We start from the raw sequence: 20120 nt of genomic DNA, 5'->3' as shown, positions 1-20120 counted from the left end.
TATCAAAATCCATGTGGAAAAATGCAGAAACTTTTCAGTTGTGCTGGAAAGAGTATGAAAGGTATTTTTATTTTTTAAAAGATGGATTTTCTTTATTAGTAGCATTTAACGGACACTGCTTGTTTCATTTTATTTTGAGCGATGCCCGTCTCGTTTGCTATGACGAGCAAATATTTTGGTTAAAAGAAAATATCTTTAAATCTGCCGGGGGTAATTTTGGATTTATCTGTGCTGGTGAGAACTGACATCAGGAGTTTTGGATAACAATCATTTGTTCTGTTCTTGGTTTACTGCCAATCGTAATGCGTTGTTTTTGTTTTTGCCATATTTTAGCCCACTTCATGATGTCAAACAAGGTGTGTTTTGTGTGTGTGTGTGTGTGTGTGTGTGTGTAATTTCTTGATTCTTCAAATGCTACTCTAGTCAGGTTTGGGTGAAATTAAAAAAAAAAAAAGTAAAAAAAATGTGGTTTAAAAACAAGAGTTAATTATATTTTCAGCTGTTGGTTTGGATTGCTTTACCCCTCCGTAAAAGAGAAAATTATTTCAAATCTGCATTTTGCATTTATTTAGGTAATCTTGGTTTGTTTTTAAAATTAGCTGAATGAGCTAAAACATGTAGGTGTAAAAACAGAACAAAACAAACCTGTAAGGGTTTTCTGTTTTCCAAATCATGTTTGAATAAAGCCTTGCGTTAGTAAATATAAAATTGTTATGTTGGGAGCTATTATCAAGGGGTTGAACACTGAACACTAAAAAGCTATTCATTGCAGGAAATCTAGTCTGTTGAATGAAAATTGCTGTTTTTTTTTTTTTTTTTACCTTTTCTACAATATGAAAAAAAAACAACTATTTAAATGGTCGCAACAAACGGGCAAAAGGAGCAACAAATATTTTCTGGTTTGCTTACTTTCTTATCTTAAAAAACATAAAAAGATTATTTGTTTTTGTTGTGTTTTCACATTGGGAGAACATTAACTCCTGGCTGGTTTTGCTCTAAGTAAACACATGAAAATAACTACAATTATTATTTTTTAATCAAAATATTATACATTTTATGGATGCAGTTAAGTTTAAGTGTTGTTCGTAATAAGACAAAGTTAAGGAAGATTTACCTTGCTGCGTGTGCACTAAGCGGTAGCCGTCTTTGTGTGCGTACATGACGCGGAGGTCGCCTGAGAAGAATTACTCATCCACTCCACCAATGTGGCCTTTATGAAAGAACGACAAGACGAAAGTCATGAGAAGTTGTGTTGGTCGTTTGCCACAAGCCGTGTGAGGGACGCAGCAAAAGGGGTGGAAGAAAATGCTCCGGATAGACAAGGCCGAAAATGAAACAGACACTCAACACTTCACATAACCCTAGAAACGCACCACTGTCACTTTGACACACGGTGATGGAAGCATGCTGCTCTGGGGATGATTTTCTTCAACTACAGGGATTGAGGAGAAGATAAATGAAGCTAAATACAGGGCGAAAGTGGAATAGTGGAATGGTTTCAAAGCATACTCGTGTGTGAGACTGGCCCAGTCAAAGTCCGTTCAAAGCTAAGTCTTTTTCGTTCTGTCAAAAAGCACTTTCAAATGTGTGATACGACTAAAATCAACCCTTTTAACTTTTGTGAGACATGCTTTTACTTCCATGTTGTGTGCTGATCTTTTTGGTTATTACATTCCCAAGTTTGCAAAATCACACACAAAACATTAGTATGGACACTGAAAAAAAATTAGTTGCTTGTTTTAGCATTATTCCTAAATAAAACTTTGGGGCAAATGATGCAAAAAGTAGCTTAAACTAACTGTTGTTTCTTTTTCTTATCTGTAAGTCATCCTGCGGCGTGTGTTTTCTTGTGAATCTTCCTTGATGGTCAGCCTTCAGTCTCTATTGTTATTAAATTGCTGTAACTCACGGGGTTTCATTCATTAAGCTGCATTCCCCTTTTCCATCCCTTCCCCCCATTTTACTGCCTAGCAATATTTGGAAGAGAAATGGACGACTTCCCCACCAAACGGCACAGAGTGGGTGTGTTACAACGTCGTGTTATACAAGACGGCAACAACGAGCGAAGTAAAAACACACGCATATTCACACGTTTGCAGAGCTAAAACAATGTACACAGTTAGATACAACGGTTGTAAATCCTTCACGGACACGGGAGCCGTGATATTCAACAAATTCTGTTAAACAATGTCGTATAAATTATGCAACGCTCCCTGCGTCCTCTGTTAAATTACAACTGTGTAATACGTTTTTTGTCGTAAAATGTGGTAAATACAGGCTAATTTCGTCGTAACAACTAAGCTACAGCAATGTGTCCTCTGCTTTAGCAGGCTGCCATTTCTAGCTCCACTCTACAGAGACCGAGTGAGACGCACTTGTTTGTGTGGTTCCGCCATTTTCGTTGAGGGGGAGGGGGGATTAATACAAATAAACAAAAAAATGCAAACCAACGGAAAATAAAATTTAGCAGAAGCATCTGTTAACATAATGATATTTTAGCCACTCGTCGCCAACATCTGAAGAACGTTATCCTGCGCAGCGAGTCGTACGGCGCGCACTAGCTGACGCTCGGCGGATGAATATTAACGCAGACGGGACTATGTTCGAGCGAGGCTGAATGGAGGCAGCCTCTTCCTGGTGGATAAACAGTGACAGCTACAGGGCAGCCACCTAGACCCAGCACACAAGCTCTGGCGCTGCCCTGGCAAACAACACCCAAAATGGCTTCAGACAGTACACACATCGCGCAGTTGACTTCTGGTGAGTAAAGTGAGATCGAAGAGTGTGTCACGGCTGTTTTAATAGCCCCCCAAATTTTCCTCGGTGCCCTCTTCTAACGCAGCTCCCGTCCTCTTCTCCCCTCCAACCGTACCAGAACTGTACTTCCTAATAGCCCGGTTTCTAGAGGCTGGACCGTGCCAGAAAGCCGCCGAGGTTGGTGTTTTTGCATTTTAGGTTAATTTAGAACATGTCCAAAATTGTCATGAGGTGTAATTTTGCGTTTTTATCCTATTTTCAGACCCTGATAAGGGAGGTGGAGGAGAAGGAGGTAAGCAGTCAGCACTACGAGAGAGATGCTTCTCTCTGCACTGTACTGTGTGATGTTGCCTTTTCTCTCTGAATTATCATTTAGCGTTTTAAAACATCACTCCACACATTTATGAACTGGGTGGTCACACTCCACATTATTTCTCTGTTTTAGCTGCTACCCAGAAGGCTGGACTGGACAGGGCAGGAGCACCCCGGGACGTACAAAAATTTGGTAAGGCTGCTCTATAACCGAGGGAAAAAGTTTTTAGAGAGCAAAATAAAAATTGAATTTCCCGCAATTTTTAAATCAGGTGGCAAAGAAAGAACCCTAAAGCACTCTCGGGGCGAGCTGGCTCCTGGTTGGGGGGTTGTTTTGCAGCACCGACCGGGTCGAATGCCGACCCCATGTGCAGCCCGGTGTGCGGGTTCGGTGTCACGCAGGTCCAAAAGGTTTAAATAGTTGTTGGAAAATAGTGTGCGAAATGTTGATACGTCACGAGGGCTGTGTGGTGTGGGAGCGCCAGGATCAGGAGGAGGGACTCCCTGCGCCACAAGCCTGGGAGAGATGGAGGCGCTCTTGTCCTACAAAGAACCAACATTTGTGTGCATGGGGCAAGAGTTGGAAAAGATGACTTTTTTTTTTGTAAGAGAGAGGAGATATAAACAGCAGAATTTAGTAAAGCTGCTCTGTTGAAGCTCCCTGCTCGGCGTGGAGGCATTCTGGGAGAAGGAGTTGTTTATAGGGGAACTTGGATGCAAGTTGGAGCTCAAGAAAGGAAGCTGATCAGCTCATGTGAAGATGAGAGGTAACTTTTTTGCTGATATGTTCTATTAGACCTATTAATTTAAAGGCTAATTGTCATGTAAACAAACGGTTATAAGCGCTTATTTACGCACGGGGGCGTGGAGACCATTTGTTATCGCGTGCATATTTACGTCTTAGCTCGCCCGCGTGAAGTGAAGTAGTCGACTCATTTTTGTTGTTGCCATTTTAATTGTTTTTATTTTAATACTGATATTTTGTAATTGAATGTGACACATTTAAAGGAAATAAATATACACACGGGTTTGCAAGTGTCTTTCCTCGCATTTACGAAAACGTGCGTGTAGAGATCGACAGGCGAAACGCTGCGAATTACGACAGAAACGAATCTTAGATGTTTAAAGAAAATAATTGACGGCGCGCTTCTTCTGCCTGGCTGCGTTTCTTTTTCTCGCTCTTCCTGCTTGTCTCTCCGTTCCTCCCCCTCCTCCACCTCCTCCTCCTCTTCCTCCCTTCTTCAGCCAACCTCACCGGTCTATTGTGTGTAACATCTACTGTTGTGTGTAGAGTATTTAAGAACAAAAATCCTGCGGACGCGGTTTTAATTATTCGACCAAAAAACGGAAAGCGGATCGTGGGGCGTTTCAAATGTCGGTGTTCTGCCTCTCTATCAAAGAAAGGGGGGGGTTGGGCAGCAATGAAGAGCACACGCATACCCCTCATTGATATTGTTGTAATTAACAATATTAATTATGGCTAATTAATTGAAGGGGGGGGGGATTAATTAGATTTTTGATTATTTCCATCCTCCATGTAAATTAAACGGATTCATAGCGTTTTTGAAACGTTGCGTTTTTGAAAAAATTGAAATATTTTGTTACCTTATTAGTAGCTGATCGATTGAATTATTGATTTATTTAAAAATGTAATCCTTTAATGTTCGCTTAATTTTAGACCAAGTAATTTAAACTGGAATTAGAAGCTACATATGTATGTTTTTGTTGCTAATTTCACATTTTCATTGTTACGCAAGGAAGTGTAAGATATAAAGAATAAAAAAAATAGATAAGTTGCAGTGGGTGTGAGGGACCATGTGTTCAGCGTTGGCGCAGTCGTGGCCGGGGGTGTGTTCTGAAGGAAAATGGAGCCAGTTGTTTTTGCACATCTTTCACTTATGTATATGAGGACGTGTGTGTGTGTTTTTATGTGCCGTTATTAGATCAGCCTGAGTCGGGCTCTGATATGTGCTTGGCAACTCTGATCACGTCTCAGCGCCATCAAGGATGTTGAAAGCAATTAAAGGGTATCTGTATGTGTGTGTGTGTGTGTGTGTGTCGTGGGGAATAAGTTATGGTTGCGGATTAGATAAAGAAATTAAGCAAAGGAGTGCGTTTTCTAGGAGTAAATGTGTAACAGTGAGCTTATTTAACCAGCTGAGACGTGCAGTGTAAATTAATTGTTTTTAGATGTTTTATCACAGAATCTTGTCTCCTTAAACGAACACCAGGCTTTTATTTTCCTCCCTTTAATCCCGCCGTGTGTTGCATGCTCTTTGAGTCATCCAGGCATGTGTGTTTCTTCAGAAGTAGGCCATGAGAGAGAGTCCCCCATGTGTCAGTGGAATCAGTGACACTCTGTGTTTATAGGCTGGGTTTTTTTTCTGTTTCCTACCTCATGGTTATGTTGTGTGCCACTCCCCCCCCAAGCACCAACCCCCTTACTCTCTGCTGCTGAGCATTAGCTATGTGACATTTTAGGCTGTGTGCTTCTCCTATTGAGCATTTTGAGAGAGAATGTAGTATTAGGAATATGGTCAACGGTTAGCTGTCTTTGTTAGCCTCGTCCTGTTTGTTTCTGGGGAAAGCCGTAGAGATGCTAAGTCATTTTGAAAAAGGAAACCCTTTGCTTTTTGACCTTATGTTGCTGGATGTTTCTTATCATAAGTTATTGTTAGATATAAATTTCCAGTTATCAGTACAAACTCTAAACATGTCAATTTGGCTTCCAGTTTTTTTTTTTTTTTTTTGGTTTAAGTTCAGACTCACGACTGGTCAAAATATTGTTTCAGCGTTTTTGATATGTGCAGGCACATTATGAATGACCTGCTTACACACAGTGAGATTCTCGGCATTAAAATCTTGAGTTAAAATACCTGAGTTTTAACACAAAAACTTGTAACGTGATCCAATTACCTTTGATTTATGAGAAAAGAGCAACAGTTATTTTTTTTGTGCCAGAAAGCAATACAAGATTGTATTAAGACGTATCTATAACATTTATTTATTTATTTTTTAATGTATGAGGTTAAGCTGCAGCATAAATTTAATTCCCAATAAGTAGAGTTATGTCTGTTTTTCAAAAATATGTCATGTTTATCTTCTGCACAAGCAACACTTATATAACAACCTTGTACTAACAGGTTTGCTGCTTTACAGACCTTCAACTGTGGCCTGTCTGCTGTGCTTCAGTGGGTAGAGTAGTTGAGTTGCAATCGGGATGTTGTAGGTTCAATTCCAGCCTGCATATGTGATTTCTATATATAAATATGAATCTAGTGTACTTCATGGTCTAGTAACAGAGTATTTCTCGTTGAGGTGACTGCTGTCTTGTTATAGAAGATTTGGCATCATTTTGGGTTTCCATAATGATAAATGGCGACAGAGTGACAGATAAGATCAAAACAACATGTAAGCACCGCAAGTTGTTCAGACGCTGAAGGAGACAGAAAACATCACTATAACAACCAATGGCTGGATGTCTAAATGTAGCATAGATTGGGAAAAGAAAGAGTAAAGGCCTTGTTCTCATAAACTCAATATTGTGTCTTGTTTCGTCTTGAGTTTTAGCTGTCTGGACTTAAAACTATACAAATAGATGATAAATGTTTTAGTGTCTTAACTAGTTGAAAGCTTGATGTGCTTTGATGCCACTAACTAACCAATGCCTTATGTCATAAAATGTGGCAATTCACATCCACTGATGCTCACTTTTTTCAAAAACATTATTTGCAAACATCATACATAGAAATACGAAACAAGGATAGAAATGCTGAATAAAGAGTTTCACAAAATAAGTCGACAGCTGCATCATTTAAGCCGGAAGTGTAAAATGGCGCGATGAACTTAAAGCTGAATGTCATCCAGTAGAAACCAGCTGTAATGAGGTTCTCACTCACTGACTTTTTTAGCCTGGATTTACAGAACAGTATTTTTTCTACGAAATGCTACTAAAGTGAGTTTGCCAGAATATAAACGACCCAATTACATCTCAGCAATTGCTCAGTATGTTTAAAATTAGCTGAACGGTGTGAGAGTTATGGAAAAGTACAGACGCAGGTCGGATAATCATACCTGCCTGCACGCACACTTTCTTCTTTATGCAGCTGCTCTCTATTAAAAAAAGCTGAAATCTCAAACTTGAGTTTTTTTCCCCTTGGGTAAACCAGTCACATCAATTTTTCATATAACACAGACTGCATGAAGTTAAAACAACTCGAATCCAGTTTTATTGACTGAATATTTGTATTTTTAGGCTTGTTCTAATGAGAGGAACTGTATCAAATGTAGCTTTCTGTATCGTTAGCACAAAGCTAACGATGCTTTAGCAGGGTGAGAGAGTTCTGTTTTTTTCTTTGCTGTCCTGCTCGCGGTGGTCGCTGATTGAACGCTTGTGTTCAGGTGAAGCTGTGCAGACACGTCGCTCCAGACCACCTGCTACAGGTTTGCTCCAGAGTTTGTCCGCTGCTGGAGAGGGAGGTCCCCGCCAGCGTGCCGGGACTCACCAGCCTGCTGGGGGCCGGCAGGCAGAACCTCCTGCGCACCAGCAACAGTAAGTGGATGAACAATGCATGAGCTGCTTTTAACATCGACACAAGCCGGTGGATATACATTATACATGTGCAGGCTGTCATGGAAACCTTTGGGAACGAAATCTGAAAGTGTTAAAAGATGGAGGGCTTAAATACATCCAGACCAAGCCAAAGGTGTGCTGCACAGCGATCTTTAAAACATGACTGTTTCTGCTTCCTATTTTCTTCCAGGCTGCAAACATGTTGTGTGGAAAGGTTCGGCGTTGGCAGCACTACACTGTGGAAGACCCCCGGAGCCACCTATTATTTATGGGAGTCCACCCAATATTGGTATGAATTATCATTATGTGTTTTATCTTGAACATGCACGAGCTTGGATGGGTTCGTCACAGTATGATAACCTTAAGTAAAACTACACTGCGTCGCTGTATGTACACCAACATTTGATCCATTAAATTTAAAACAGAAAAAAACAGCTATTATTTTTACTGCTGCAAAAGTACAATTGTGTATCGTAGTTTTAATAATTTGTTTGTTGTTATTTTTCATAAGGACACACTAATCAAATATAGGCTTTGATAGGCTAATCAAAGCCTATATTTTGTGCTTAGCACTACAATATAGGCTAAGCATATTTTACCTAAAACTCCTCCAGTTGCATAGTTTAGCTTTGCCTGTTTCAGTTTATTTAAAGGAAATAAATTGATAAATAAACTCCATTCAAGCTACTGAGATGTTTATTTTCTTATTTTAAAAAGGAATTGTATTCTTTGTTTATTTGCATCTTTAATGTATTTCTAAGTGTAAAAAGGCTTAAGTGGTTTAAGAAAAATCTGTAGAATGTGTCAATTTTTTTCCTGATTAATAGTCAGAATAATCAATGACTAAAATAATCGATAGTCACAGCTCTGCTGTTGAGTTTGTATTCTTTGTAAAATGAAGAAAAGTCGAGCTGCTTTCTTTCAGGCCCCTTCTGTCGCCTGTCACCAGTCGGCTTTAGGAAACCTTATTTTGTGGTTTTGAAACCCAAACTTTTTAAAACCCTGACGTACCTTGACACTAATAGCTGCACCAATCAATCTGTCACATACCAGGCAATTTTTCCCTGAACTTACTGAAAACAATTGTATTTTTTCCATATTCCTTAAATTTCTAACCAACAGCATTCACTTTGACGCACTTGTTTTACTACGATAAAAATCAGATGACTGTGAATTGGGATCTTCTCGTAAACGCTCCACTTTACTTTGGGTTCATTTGCCACTCAGACCTCAAAGAACCCAGAACTTGTTATCGATCAGGTCAAACCTGACCTGTCCCTCTCTAGCTCACTCCTCAACTCTTTTCTCTTTGAGTTTTGTACTGATTCTCTTGATTTTTCTCTGCCCATGAAGTGGAGACGAGCTACAGCCGTCGACTGAACGGCTCCTACCGCCTCCGTCAACTGGTGCCCACAGCCGTCTACCAACACATGAAGATGCACAAGAGGATCCTGGGACATCTGTCGTCAGTGTACTGCGTGACCTTCGACAGGACGGGTCGCCGCATCTTCACAGTAAGAAGGCTGTTTTCTTTCTTTTTTTTTTTTTTGCATTTGATGTTGCTGGTATATGTTTAGATGTTTAGTTGAGCTCAGTTGGGACTAAAGCTGAACAGATTAATCAGATTAATTGATTATTTAAATACTTTTCAACTAATTTAGTAAACAATTAATTGTTAATTGGAGTAGACAGTTTTAAAAAAAAAGGCCATTTCCAGAAAGGTGAACATACTCAGAGCAGTAATTTAGCCAAAACTGTATAAAGTATAAAAACATTTTGTATTTAAGAAAAATCCTTTGCATGGTAAAATGTTCCACCCAAAACTCCTCAAGTGGAATAGTTTTAGGTTCAAATTCTTCACAACAAATTCTCCAAAAAGCACCTTTTTAACAGATTAATAATAATAATAAAAAAAAAAAATCAGCATGATCCCTACTCTGTATTAATATTAGGTCCAGTTTTTCACATTTTGCAGATGCATCCTTTGCTCCAAATTGAATTATGTTCCAGTTTAGGCTGCATAATGTTAAAAAAGGAATTGAATTATTAGTTTATTTTTATCTTTAGATGTATTTCTAATATAGCGCAAAAATGGTTTAAATAAAAAATCTGCAAAATGTGCCACTTTTTCAAACCGATTAATCGTCAAGTCAGGGTAATCTCTAGATTAATCGATAACTAAGATAATCGTTTGGGAGACACCTGTTTGTTCTTGTGTTTAAAGGAGCCTGTTGAGCTCTGAACGAGTCGGTAGCTTTGCGTTTACCTAAGTAGACCTTTAAGCATCTGTTTTTCTTGCTGTTCGGGTCATTTCTCCTACGTCACAGAAGTTGCACTCAGTCACTCACAGCTACGGGATATGGAAGAAACAAATCCAACAAATTTTGATCTAACAGCCACGTCTCGTGCCGAGTCCAACACGGGTCCAACAATTTGATGTTGTTGATTTAAACACCGCTTGCTGCAGTACACCATTTCCAGCGTCTGCTCCTGAAATCTCTAAAAATGGCTGGCTGCTGCGAAGGAGGGAGGGAGGGAGGGAGCTCAGATTGTCTCTCTGTGTCTGTTATCTGTCCCTCGTTTTCTCCAACCCATCTTCATCCTGGCCTGTCCCCTCTTTGTTCCCTTCCCCTCCGCAGTCCCCTTCCTGCTATTCCTCTTCTTAACTGGGGAAAATGTTTCCTCTGAGGGGCTGGCTAAGTGCCAGAGTTAAAATTCATTTTCGCTCTCTGTCACTTTCTCATTCTCTCTTCTTTTCTTCCCTCTCTCTTTCTCTCCTGCTGTCTCCTCTCATCACTTTTATTTATTTATTTGCTTATTTTTGGATCTCTCCACTCTTTCAGCTGCAACCTTCTATTAATTAATTATTAGATTGTTGTGTGTGTGTGTGTGTGTGTGTGTGTGTGTGTGTGTGTGTGAGGCCTAAACACACTCTCTGATTATTCCGTGAACAAGTGTGAGCCGTTTTGGTTAAGCCATAGATTCTCAGGCATCCATATTGATTTGTGTAATATAGCTCAGAAATCGGTCGGAGCTCATTATCAGGGTCATTGGAGATGACAAATCGAGACGTCTTGGTTTGGATGAAAAGTCTCTGTAATTGTAGTTTTCCTTGTTTCGATGTTATATTTCTCTTTCCAAACTTTGACGCTTTTATTCTGGTGAATCAGAGTTTGTGCGTAGTCGAAAAATGTTTGGAAAAATACAGAAAATGTCCTTCACAGATTCAAATCTCCCTCAGATCAAACATCTATTACCTTTTCATAAACTACACTCAATATCTGGGCTCTTCTAGTCGAATGTTCTTGAGATAAAAATTAAGAACACAACATTACCCACCAACTCATGTATGAAGTGAAAATCACCCTCCGAAGTCCTACCTTCTTGGTTTTAATTGGAGAGATTTGATGTGTGTTTTTGCATCACAATGACGGTGACCTGTTGTGTTTCTAAATGAAGTCGAGATCTTAATCAAGACACAGATGGATGTGGCAGCACGTTGAATTGCAAAACATTTTAACCCCCGACAGGCTGGATCACAGACAGGAATGCTCAGCCGAGTTTCTCCCCCTACTTAACCCCTGAAGGCGGGTTTCATGCCTGAGTTGTGCTCTTGATCTTCTGCTCAAACTAAGGAATGTTAATGAAACGACCTTTAATCGGACAGGTTTCTTCTCGATGCTGCACTCATGCTGTTTATTAAGCTTCTTTGGACCTTATTTGATGTGGAGCTCAAACATTCTGTGATTTCTGTTGCTACTTAAGATTTTGATAAAAATCAGAACAGTGTTTATTGTCAACGTTCTTCACCATCAGTTGCAACTGAATGCGATAAAAGACAAAAATCAGACATAAATAATATTATTTCAGCCACATTCTGCTTTGCAAGTTTCCTCAAATTTTTTATTTTATTTTAGTGTATAGATGTGATGTATTTCCAAAATAAGTCAATCTTGATTGCAGCTAATAATTGAGGAACCTTGCTCTACTTTCTTTAGCTCTGTGCAGGTCAGCCTTTCTGGGCACTTAGTCAGTAGCTTTGCCTTTCTTCCTGTTCATGATCAAATGTTTTCCTGCACTCTATTGCATGTTAGTGTGAGAGTGTTTAAGTGCAATTTAGTCATACTTCAGTGTATCCAGTTTTTAAATAGAAGACAAAAATGTTGCTGCAATAAAAGTACACTTGTTGTTTTTGCTTTTTGTTTGTAAATACAGAGCATATTTCTCATATTGCAGTAAACACATGCATAGTTCTGGTTAAAGGTTTACATACGTTCTCCAATGGCGTTGCATATTATATTCTGTTTGGATCTTTAGTGATTTATCTGAACAGTTTCAGTTCAGGGTGGAGTTATTATATAGCACACAGTCTCAAAGTTACCTCTTAAAAAAAGATTTTTGAATTTGTTGTGGATTTTCAGTCAGATGAAGTTTGTACATTTCTTTCGAGATGTAGGTGTTAAATTCCATTCATAGAGGTCTTATAAAGTCTTAGCTTTGCCTTGGTGAAACCTGCAGATGTCTTGTGTGGCGCTGAGGTTCTAGAACGTCTTATCTGAATGCATGTTTGGGCTCATTGCCCAATTGGGCCACATAGATCAATTTTACTGTTGATCTGCAGTGAAGAGGAAGAATGTGTGGAGTTAGTCCTCCACCAGATTTGTGGAATGCGCCAGTACAACTGGTAGCTAAACTGGCCTCGCCTTGACTCCTCCAAACATGATTCTTGTTGTCTTGGCCAAATAGCTTAGTCATTGTCTTGTCTGACCATAAAACTTTTCTCCAGAAGGCAGTTGTCCAAGTGGACAGCTGCAGATTTCAGTCAAGGCAGAGGTTTCCACTGGCACTTCCTGAGACTTTACTGGTGTCCCATCATCTTCTAATTCAATATTCCCATGTTTCATTGTTTTTAAGCCATTTTAAGATGTTTTTTTCACATGTGACAGTCATGCCGTTGCATTCTTTTTCCGTTTTCTTTCCCAGGGCTCAGACGACTGCCTGGTGAAGATCTGGGGAACCGACGACGGGCGTCTGCTGGCGACCCTGCGCGGTCACGCTGCTGAGATCTCCGACATGGCCGTGAGCTACGAGAACACCATGATCGCTGCCGGGTCCTGCGACAAGACCATTAGAGTGTGGTGCTTACAAACATGCGCACCGTTGGCCGTCCTGGAGGGGCACGCGGCCTCCATCACTTCCCTACAGGTAGGGGGAGTCAAGGTTTGCCAGTGGCATGATGTAAACCATTTTTTCCCCTACAAAACAAGACATTTTTTCCAAGTTATAAATGAAATAATCTGCCAAAAAAAAGTACTTTCTTAGAAAAGCCCTTTTTTTTTTAAAGAAATTATTGATTTAAAACACTATTTCTTGCTGAAAGTCACTAAGTTAGTTTTGTCTTAGTTCAAGTGTACTAAGACATTTTCTCTAGAAACTAGGTCAAAAATACTTGGTAAGATTTTGTGTTTTTACAAATGAGCTTATACTCTCATGTCTTTTTTAATAACTGGCCATATTTTGGCTCTTCTTTGTGGCCAGAACTCGTCTTTTTTTATCTGAGCACCAGTTTATTTTAATCCTACTATCATAATAGCTCAAACATGCAACTTTACCACTACATTCTGCACACATTATAGATGTAGCAGGCGTACTAAAGTATTCACACTTATTAAACTCGTGGTAAATACCTAATTTTGGTGCATTTCAGTGGGATCTTATGGGATAGACCAACACAATGCAGTGCATAGATAGGAAGTTGAAGGAAAATGACACATTTCAACATTTCTTTAGGGGGAGCAGGAGGATTTGGTCTTTACTCCTTTACTCAGAGTCCATTAACCAGTATTTTTAGCAGACTTATAATTGAAACCCTTGTATTATTTTGTGCACTAATTTATATTAGTTTACCACATAAATTCCCTATAAATGCACCTGAGTTTTGTGATTATTACAAAAAAATTTAAAAAGCTTAAGAGGTATATATATTTTTTTTCTTTTTGGTCACTTGAGTTTTATATATGCTCATCAGTAATCGATTTTCTTTGCAGTTTTCGCCTCTCTGTAGCGGCTCGAAGCGCTACCTGTCCTCCACTGGAGCTGACGGAACCATCTGCTTCTGGCAGTGGGACGCTCGCACGCTCAAATTCGGGTGAGGGGAAAACAATTGGAAGTGTGCACATCCTTCCTGCCGATGTGCCGTTCGTGCCCTTCGAGTGAAGCATTTGTTTGATATTATTTTGCACATTCTAAGTCATTCTCTTGATGCCTGTGCAGCCAGAGACCCAGTAAATTCACGGAGCGCTCCAGACCTGGCGTCCAGATGATCTGCTCCTCCTTCAGCGCAGGTGAACTGTCCTCGCTTTGATTACGAACACAACAAGCCGTCAGAGGCGACGTAATTAAATAACGAGACTGGCTTTACAGCAGCTGTGTGCTGCGGTGTGAAATTAAACTTTCACTTAATCTATTTGTCATCCATCTCAAGTGTTCCTAGTTTGAAAACTGAACCTGCACATAGAAATATGGAATCATCATACTTTACGACCAATGAAACAGCCGTATTTAATCCTTTTCAGAGTAAAACATCTTCAGGTTTCATCATGTTACAACTGTAAATTGTTTGCACATTTATACTCTGTCCCTTTACTCTGATAAATAAATAAAATATAATTCAACCAATTTAGCTTCTCAAACAACAATTTCCGAATGAAAGCTGTAATAAGTGCTACATGAATAATGACTAAACCGATTTTCAACACTGAAGTGTGAATCTATAACTTCCACCTCCGATACCGATACAAATACCTGATGTTTAGTATCGGTCGATAAAGAAAACCAACGCTGAATTGACTAAAAATGTTTCTTTGTTTAAACACAGATGTAAACGTACCAAATTACTGGTTTATTTGATAACTCTGCACCAGTACAGCTAATACACCAGTAGCTTCACAAGCTTGGTAAAACATGTAAAAACAACACAACTTTAATTTGTTCAGTCAGTGCAGCTAGGAATAAAACAACCAATGTAAAATAAAAAATAATAAAGAAACTGAAACTGACAAAAACAAACCTTCTTCTTCCAAATGGTTCAGAAATCACGAGTAGGAGTTCTCCTCTAATCTTTTCCCTCGGTGTCCAGGCGGGATGTTCCTCGCAACAGGAAGCACCGATCACATCATTAGGGTGTACTACTTTGGGTCGGGTCAACCAGAGAAGATCTCTGAGCTGGAGTCCCACACTGTGAGTCTGAATACTTCATTCTGTTGTTGAGAAACATGAATTTTTCTGTAGGTGGACACAGTTTTAACAGCTGTGGTAATTGATTTTGATTTTGAAACAACAACAAAAAAAAAACAATGTGCATTCTGACAGTTCATTTATTATTATTATTATTTTTACATAGGATAAAGTTGACAGCATCCAGTTCTCCCACTGCAGTGACAGGTGAGTTGTCCGCCTCAGAGCCTCACAGTAAAAATATCAGGTTTTGATATGCAGCGCTGTTGAAGGGCTGTTTTTAAAGGAAGCTCTGGGTGCTGCGTCTTGATTGTGTCAGCAGAATACGCCACCTTTAGTTAATGCCTGATACTCGCTGCTACACACTCTCTGTGTCACACACAAGCCAACTCAGTTATTCTTTCACACCGTGTGCGCTGTGTTGAGCTGAACGTGGCCGCATGGGGTTCGCACAAACAACAAACGCTCAGCTGTTATTCCCACCCCTCCGAGTCGCCCTAATCTAAGCAGGGAGAAAGATGTATAAATATGCAAAGGTGCACAGAAAATAGATTTCAGGTTTTATTCGATTTCTGTGCATGAAGGAAAATGATTGGTGATGCAAAGCTGAACTAGTCCTCCTTCTCAGTGCTTTGTATGTATTTATGTGCTGTAGGTTTGTGAGTGGCAGTAGGGATGGTACGGCTCGGATCTGGCAGCTGCAGCCTCAGGGCTGGAAGAGCATTCTGCTGGATATGCAGACCAAACTGCCTGGGTAAGTGTGTGTGTGTGCGCGTGTGTGTGTGTGTGTGTGTGTGTGTGTGTGTGCAAGGCTGCCAAAAATGCTTCGAATAATTTTGGGGGCTTGAGCAAAACCCTGTTTGCTTCCTTGTTTATTTTTTAATTCAGTAAAAAAAAATTAATTAATAAAAATAAAAACATGACATTTCCTGGGAAATTGTTACGATCAGTTCCTTGAATTCATGAGGATGCAGTGTAGATCAACTCTGGAATGCAGAAGTGACGTTATAAAGGAGAAGTCTAAAACCAAAAATGACTTGTAGAAACATTCTTTGTTGTTTTATCTGATGCTTACAGTGAAGGTTTTTATTATTCTGGACCCAACTAATTTAAATGTGAAACAGACTGATGCAGTCCTTTAAAAAGACCGACTTACAATACAAGGCAGTATTCCCCAAAGGTCTCTGAATCCTCATCTGAACCCTTTAGATTTCCATGACACTGAAAGCGCTCATCCTTACTGTTACCTACTGGAACGTCCTGCTCTCTCTTGCTCCCTTGCAGCCTGAATGAACCGCAGATATGTCTAAGCATGTCACAAAAAATCTCAAATAGTTTTTACCTCATATAATTATAGGGCTCAAATGACTAATTGGGATAATTGTGATGAATCGATTTTTGAAATAATCGTCCACTAATTTGGTAATCGGCTAATCGTTAACTGGAGAGTCTTCTGCAGAATGTGCTGATTTTTAAAAATGATTAATTGATTAATCATCAGAATACTTTTTTTCTTTTAAATATATTTTTATTCAAGAAAGCACAAAGCAAGGTACATCAAAATACAGTAACTCGAATTGAATTTATTTTTCCTTTTTAACAGTCGAACCCCACACACCCACATACATAAAAAAAGACAGAGAATGGGGGCATTACTTATTTAAGTACATGTCAATAATTAGACAAATCAGTGAAATACAAAATATCTGTGTCAGACCTTTCTTTTTATTTTATTTTTTTTAAAAAGAAGTGTTTGAAACACTTTTTAAAGAAGGACCAAACGGTTCAGTGCTGCCATTTTAAACTGTCAAGCATCTTTTTTTTTTTTAAACAATTAGGGATGTTGCTGTCATTAAGTACAACCAGCAGCCTCTGTGTGGAGTCCTTAGGGAACATAGATCTTTCCTCTGAGATTTCTAAAAGGCTACCAACACTGTCAAAGCTCACATCTTTTGTTTTAAGTAGTTTTTGTTTACATCTGTTTCCCTGCCCCTTTCTTTTAAACACCACACTAAAAATAGCTAACTTTTAGTCTTCTTCTTGCAGTATTACCTTCCACGCCGAAGAGTGTTGTGGTTAGCATAACACTGTGGCGCTTAGCTTATGATTTATTTATTATTTTACTGATCAGAAAGGACGATTTCCTGGTTCATCTCCAGTATTTTAGAAATGTTCGCTGAAGTTTTAAATTCCTTCAGTTTGAAAAATATTCCATAAAACGAGATACAATTTCAGTCTTGAGTGAAGTTAACTATTCTTTAATGGTATTGATTTTAAAAAATGACTAAATTTAAAAGTATATATCACTGATCAGCTGATAAAATAAGAAAAAATTGTCTTTATATGAAGTTATTTATTTATTTTTTTTTTCATTTTGCGCTTTTTGTGTAAAAATTCAAAATCCTGCAGCCGGAAATATTCCTGATTGAAAAAATGGCATTTATTCTAAAAGTGAAAGAAATCGAACTTAAATAAAAATGGGTCAAATGGATAACTTATAAAGCAGTTCTCTAGATTTAATTGCTTTTTGCATACATAAGAACTATTTGCTGTCAGCTTTAATGCTTCATTTCTTTTTTTTTTTTTGTATAAAAGAGTGGAAAAAATAAGACAGATGAAGTTATTAAAATATCCTGCTGTTGGTCTTATTGCATTTTTTTAAATTTTCCCATCAGGAAATACAACCCTCCTCCACTGGAAGACAAGGTCACTAAGCTTAAGGTTACCATGGTGGCGTGGGATCGCCATGACAGCACTGTGATCACCGCCGCCAATAATCTGACGCTCAAGGTGTGGAACTCCATCACCGGGAATCTGGTCCACGTCCTGATGGTAAGAGGCGTCTGAACGTTTAAACTTTGAAACTAATTGAATGTGTATTTAGTTTCTGGACGCTCACGTCGTTTTCAAATTGTTGTCCCAATTTTCTCTACGGCTTTCCGCCACCGCTTGCTTGGCATACTTTTGGTAAATCTGTAGCTGTTAGACAGATGACATTAAGTTTGACTCCTCAGACCTTTAAAATGCTGTAAAAGTACAGAATTAGTTTTTGTCTTTTTCTTTTGTGGAAATTGGGTGTTGAAAAAGTATTTTTAAAAATCCATACATTTTCCTATCTTCCTTTCTAAAGAGCAAAAGTCTAATAATTATTAATATATGCAAAGTTTTTAACAGGGGTTTTTAAATTTGACATACTTTGTCCTTGATTTTAGAATAAAATAGGATATTCTACACACAAATACACAATTATGGAACTTTTTTTTTTTTTTTTTACTTTTTGCTAGTTTATTAAAGACAAAAACCAAGAAAACACATTCAAGTAAATAAAGAGACACACTGAATACTTTCTGGAAAATAGGTCAAATTAAAAATAAGAGACTGTACAATTTGGACAAATTTACAACATAGGAAAAATAATACTTGGTGTTATTAAAAATATCATATTATACCACTAGAGAAGAAAAATATATAATGTGTACATGCATTTCTAACGTTACATCCATCTGTATTTTTGTTTTTGACTTACTGACTGAATGCAGATTCAGTCAGAAACTGAAAAAGTGGTAAATTTACTACCTGGTATGTGTCTAAGCCACTTTAAATTCAGGTTGAACTGGATCTACTCTAAAACTGGGTTGACCTGAATTATGTAAAAATAATCGCAAAACTTGCAAAATAAAGGGAGCGCTGAATGCAAACTTCTTTAAAAAACATAAACACCCCCCCCCTGCATTTCTCAAGATCACTGCAGCGTTAGATAAGTTTTACGTAATGAAATAAAGGTTATCTGACTTAGTTCAGAGGTACATCCCAGATACGCAGTCTGAAAACTGGAAGCCAATTTCATCATTATTTTCAAAAATAAGATCTGGTTATCAAAGTTCATTTAAGGTTAATATTTCATACATAGTTTCTGAGAATATTATAAAAATGAAGAAGAAAAAAAATAATCCCAAATCATCACTGTCCTTTGCAGCTGATCTGAAGTGTTGCACCTTTTTTATTCAGTTTAATGTAAAACCTTAGAATTAAAAGAGAGTTGTTTTCGTTCTGTCACCACGGCTGTTAATATGCTGTAGTAGCTCAACACGGCCATCATTTCACCGTTGTCGGTGAATCCTCCAGGGCCTACTTTGTTCTCCAGCTCATAATTTCACAACACTGCCTGCCATAGACCTCCCCGTCTTGTTATTTTATTGTTGGTGACAACAGTCTCCCAGATGGCGTTTGATGGATGTGGCGCGTTGGACACTGACTAACAATAGTCCATATAAAAACAAAACTCTAATCTGTGTGCTTTAGATTCCAGTTAAACTGCTTTTAGTTTTATGGCAACAAGCTAAAACCTTGGATATTACTTCTCCCTGTAATTGTGTTTATAGCCAGCGTTTTGCATGCGTTCATTTCTCAGGTGTGCCTTAATGGAGCTGTTGCTGTTTTTTTTTTGGTTTTTTTTGCAGGGTCATGAGGATGAGGTGTTTGTCCTTGAGCCTCATCCGTTTGACCCGAGGATCCTCTTCTCGGCTGGGCACGACGGGAACTGCATCGTTTGGGATCTGGCGAGAGGAGTCAAGATCCGCTCTTATTTCAACATGGTGGGTCTCGATTTTTCCTCGCTCGTTTTCTAATCTGTGTTGTTCTGCAACAAGTTGAGCGAAGATCCTGATATAGTTCACCTTAAATCACCTTGCTGTAATTTTCTATCGTCTTGTTATGTTTCCCTCTGCAAAATGTGCCACGGTCCTAACTCTTCCATTGTATTTATTACAGTTGCATCCTTTTGTCATCGTCTCTATGGCAACCAAGGACAATTCTAATCACAGTCTCAGAACATGAGTCACTAAGGAAGCTGGTCAGCTGGCCAAAAAGTCCTGGTCTCAGTTTTGGTGCTGAACTGCAACAAGAGTGTTTGTGATTGAGGCAAAGCTCAGATAATTACTGCAAGTAAAGTTCACTAACTTTGACTAAATTGCTGCTCCTGGGTCTGTATTAAGATGAGTAGCAGGTGGATGATGGGAAGAAAACTACACTGTTAAATTAATAGTGCTTGGCAGCCAGTGTTGGCATTAACAGTATTAAGGCAAACGTTTAATAGTCTGAATGTGTCCACATTTTGTCATGTACAGTACAAATTGTACTGCTATTGATAATACTATCTTTAACAGACTGATAACATATGAAGGCTCTGAAGAGACTAAATAATGCAAAGAGTCAAAATAAAACCTCTCAACATTGCCAAAAA

The 20120-nt window shown here is 38.7% G+C and overlaps 1 protein-coding gene and 1 long non-coding RNA gene across 4 annotated transcripts in view; one reads left to right on the top strand and one right to left on the bottom strand.

The window, feature by feature from the left end:
* Positions 1-316: 316 nt before the first annotated feature.
* On the bottom strand, positions 317-2503 carry LOC107837968 (uncharacterized). The gene is made up of 2 exons (XR_001664021.1): positions 2376-2503; positions 317-1210 (listed from the first exon to the last, which is right to left on the bottom strand). It is a non-coding gene; the product is annotated as an uncharacterized LOC107837968 (long non-coding RNA).
* Positions 2504-2618: 115 nt separating this feature from the next.
* The window catches only part of phip (PHIP subunit of CUL4-Ring ligase complex), a 40221-nt gene continuing 22719 nt past the window's right edge, over positions 2619-20120 (top strand). For 2 of the 3 annotated variants that reach the window (XM_016678928.1, XM_016678927.1), the window contains exons 1-15: positions 2619-2760; positions 2843-2934; positions 3020-3049; positions 3203-3262; positions 7471-7621; positions 7833-7931; positions 8996-9156; positions 12626-12847; positions 13690-13790; positions 13916-13986; positions 14781-14881; positions 15045-15085; positions 15534-15632; positions 17554-17710; positions 19339-19473. In XM_016678928.1, the coding sequence (XP_016534414.1) occupies positions 2721-2760; positions 2843-2934; positions 3020-3049; positions 3203-3262; positions 7471-7621; positions 7833-7931; positions 8996-9156; positions 12626-12847; positions 13690-13790; positions 13916-13986; positions 14781-14881; positions 15045-15085; positions 15534-15632; positions 17554-17710; positions 19339-19473 (1560 nt within the window). In that variant the 5' untranslated portion in view covers positions 2619-2720. The remainder of the gene's footprint in view (positions 2761-2842; positions 2935-3019; positions 3050-3202; positions 3263-7470; positions 7622-7832; positions 7932-8995; positions 9157-12625; positions 12848-13689; positions 13791-13915; positions 13987-14780; positions 14882-15044; positions 15086-15533; positions 15633-17553; positions 17711-19338; positions 19474-20120) is intronic. The other variant, XM_007566613.2, reaches the window with a different exon arrangement.

Source organism: Poecilia formosa, unplaced genomic scaffold, assembly GCF_000485575.1.
Source record: "Poecilia formosa unplaced genomic scaffold, Poecilia_formosa-5.1.2 Scaffold194, whole genome shotgun sequence".
Classification (NCBI taxonomy): Eukaryota; Metazoa; Chordata; class Actinopteri; order Cyprinodontiformes; family Poeciliidae; genus Poecilia; species Poecilia formosa.
Note: the sequence above shows the minus strand (reverse complement) of the source record. Positions and strands in the feature narration are given on the sequence as shown.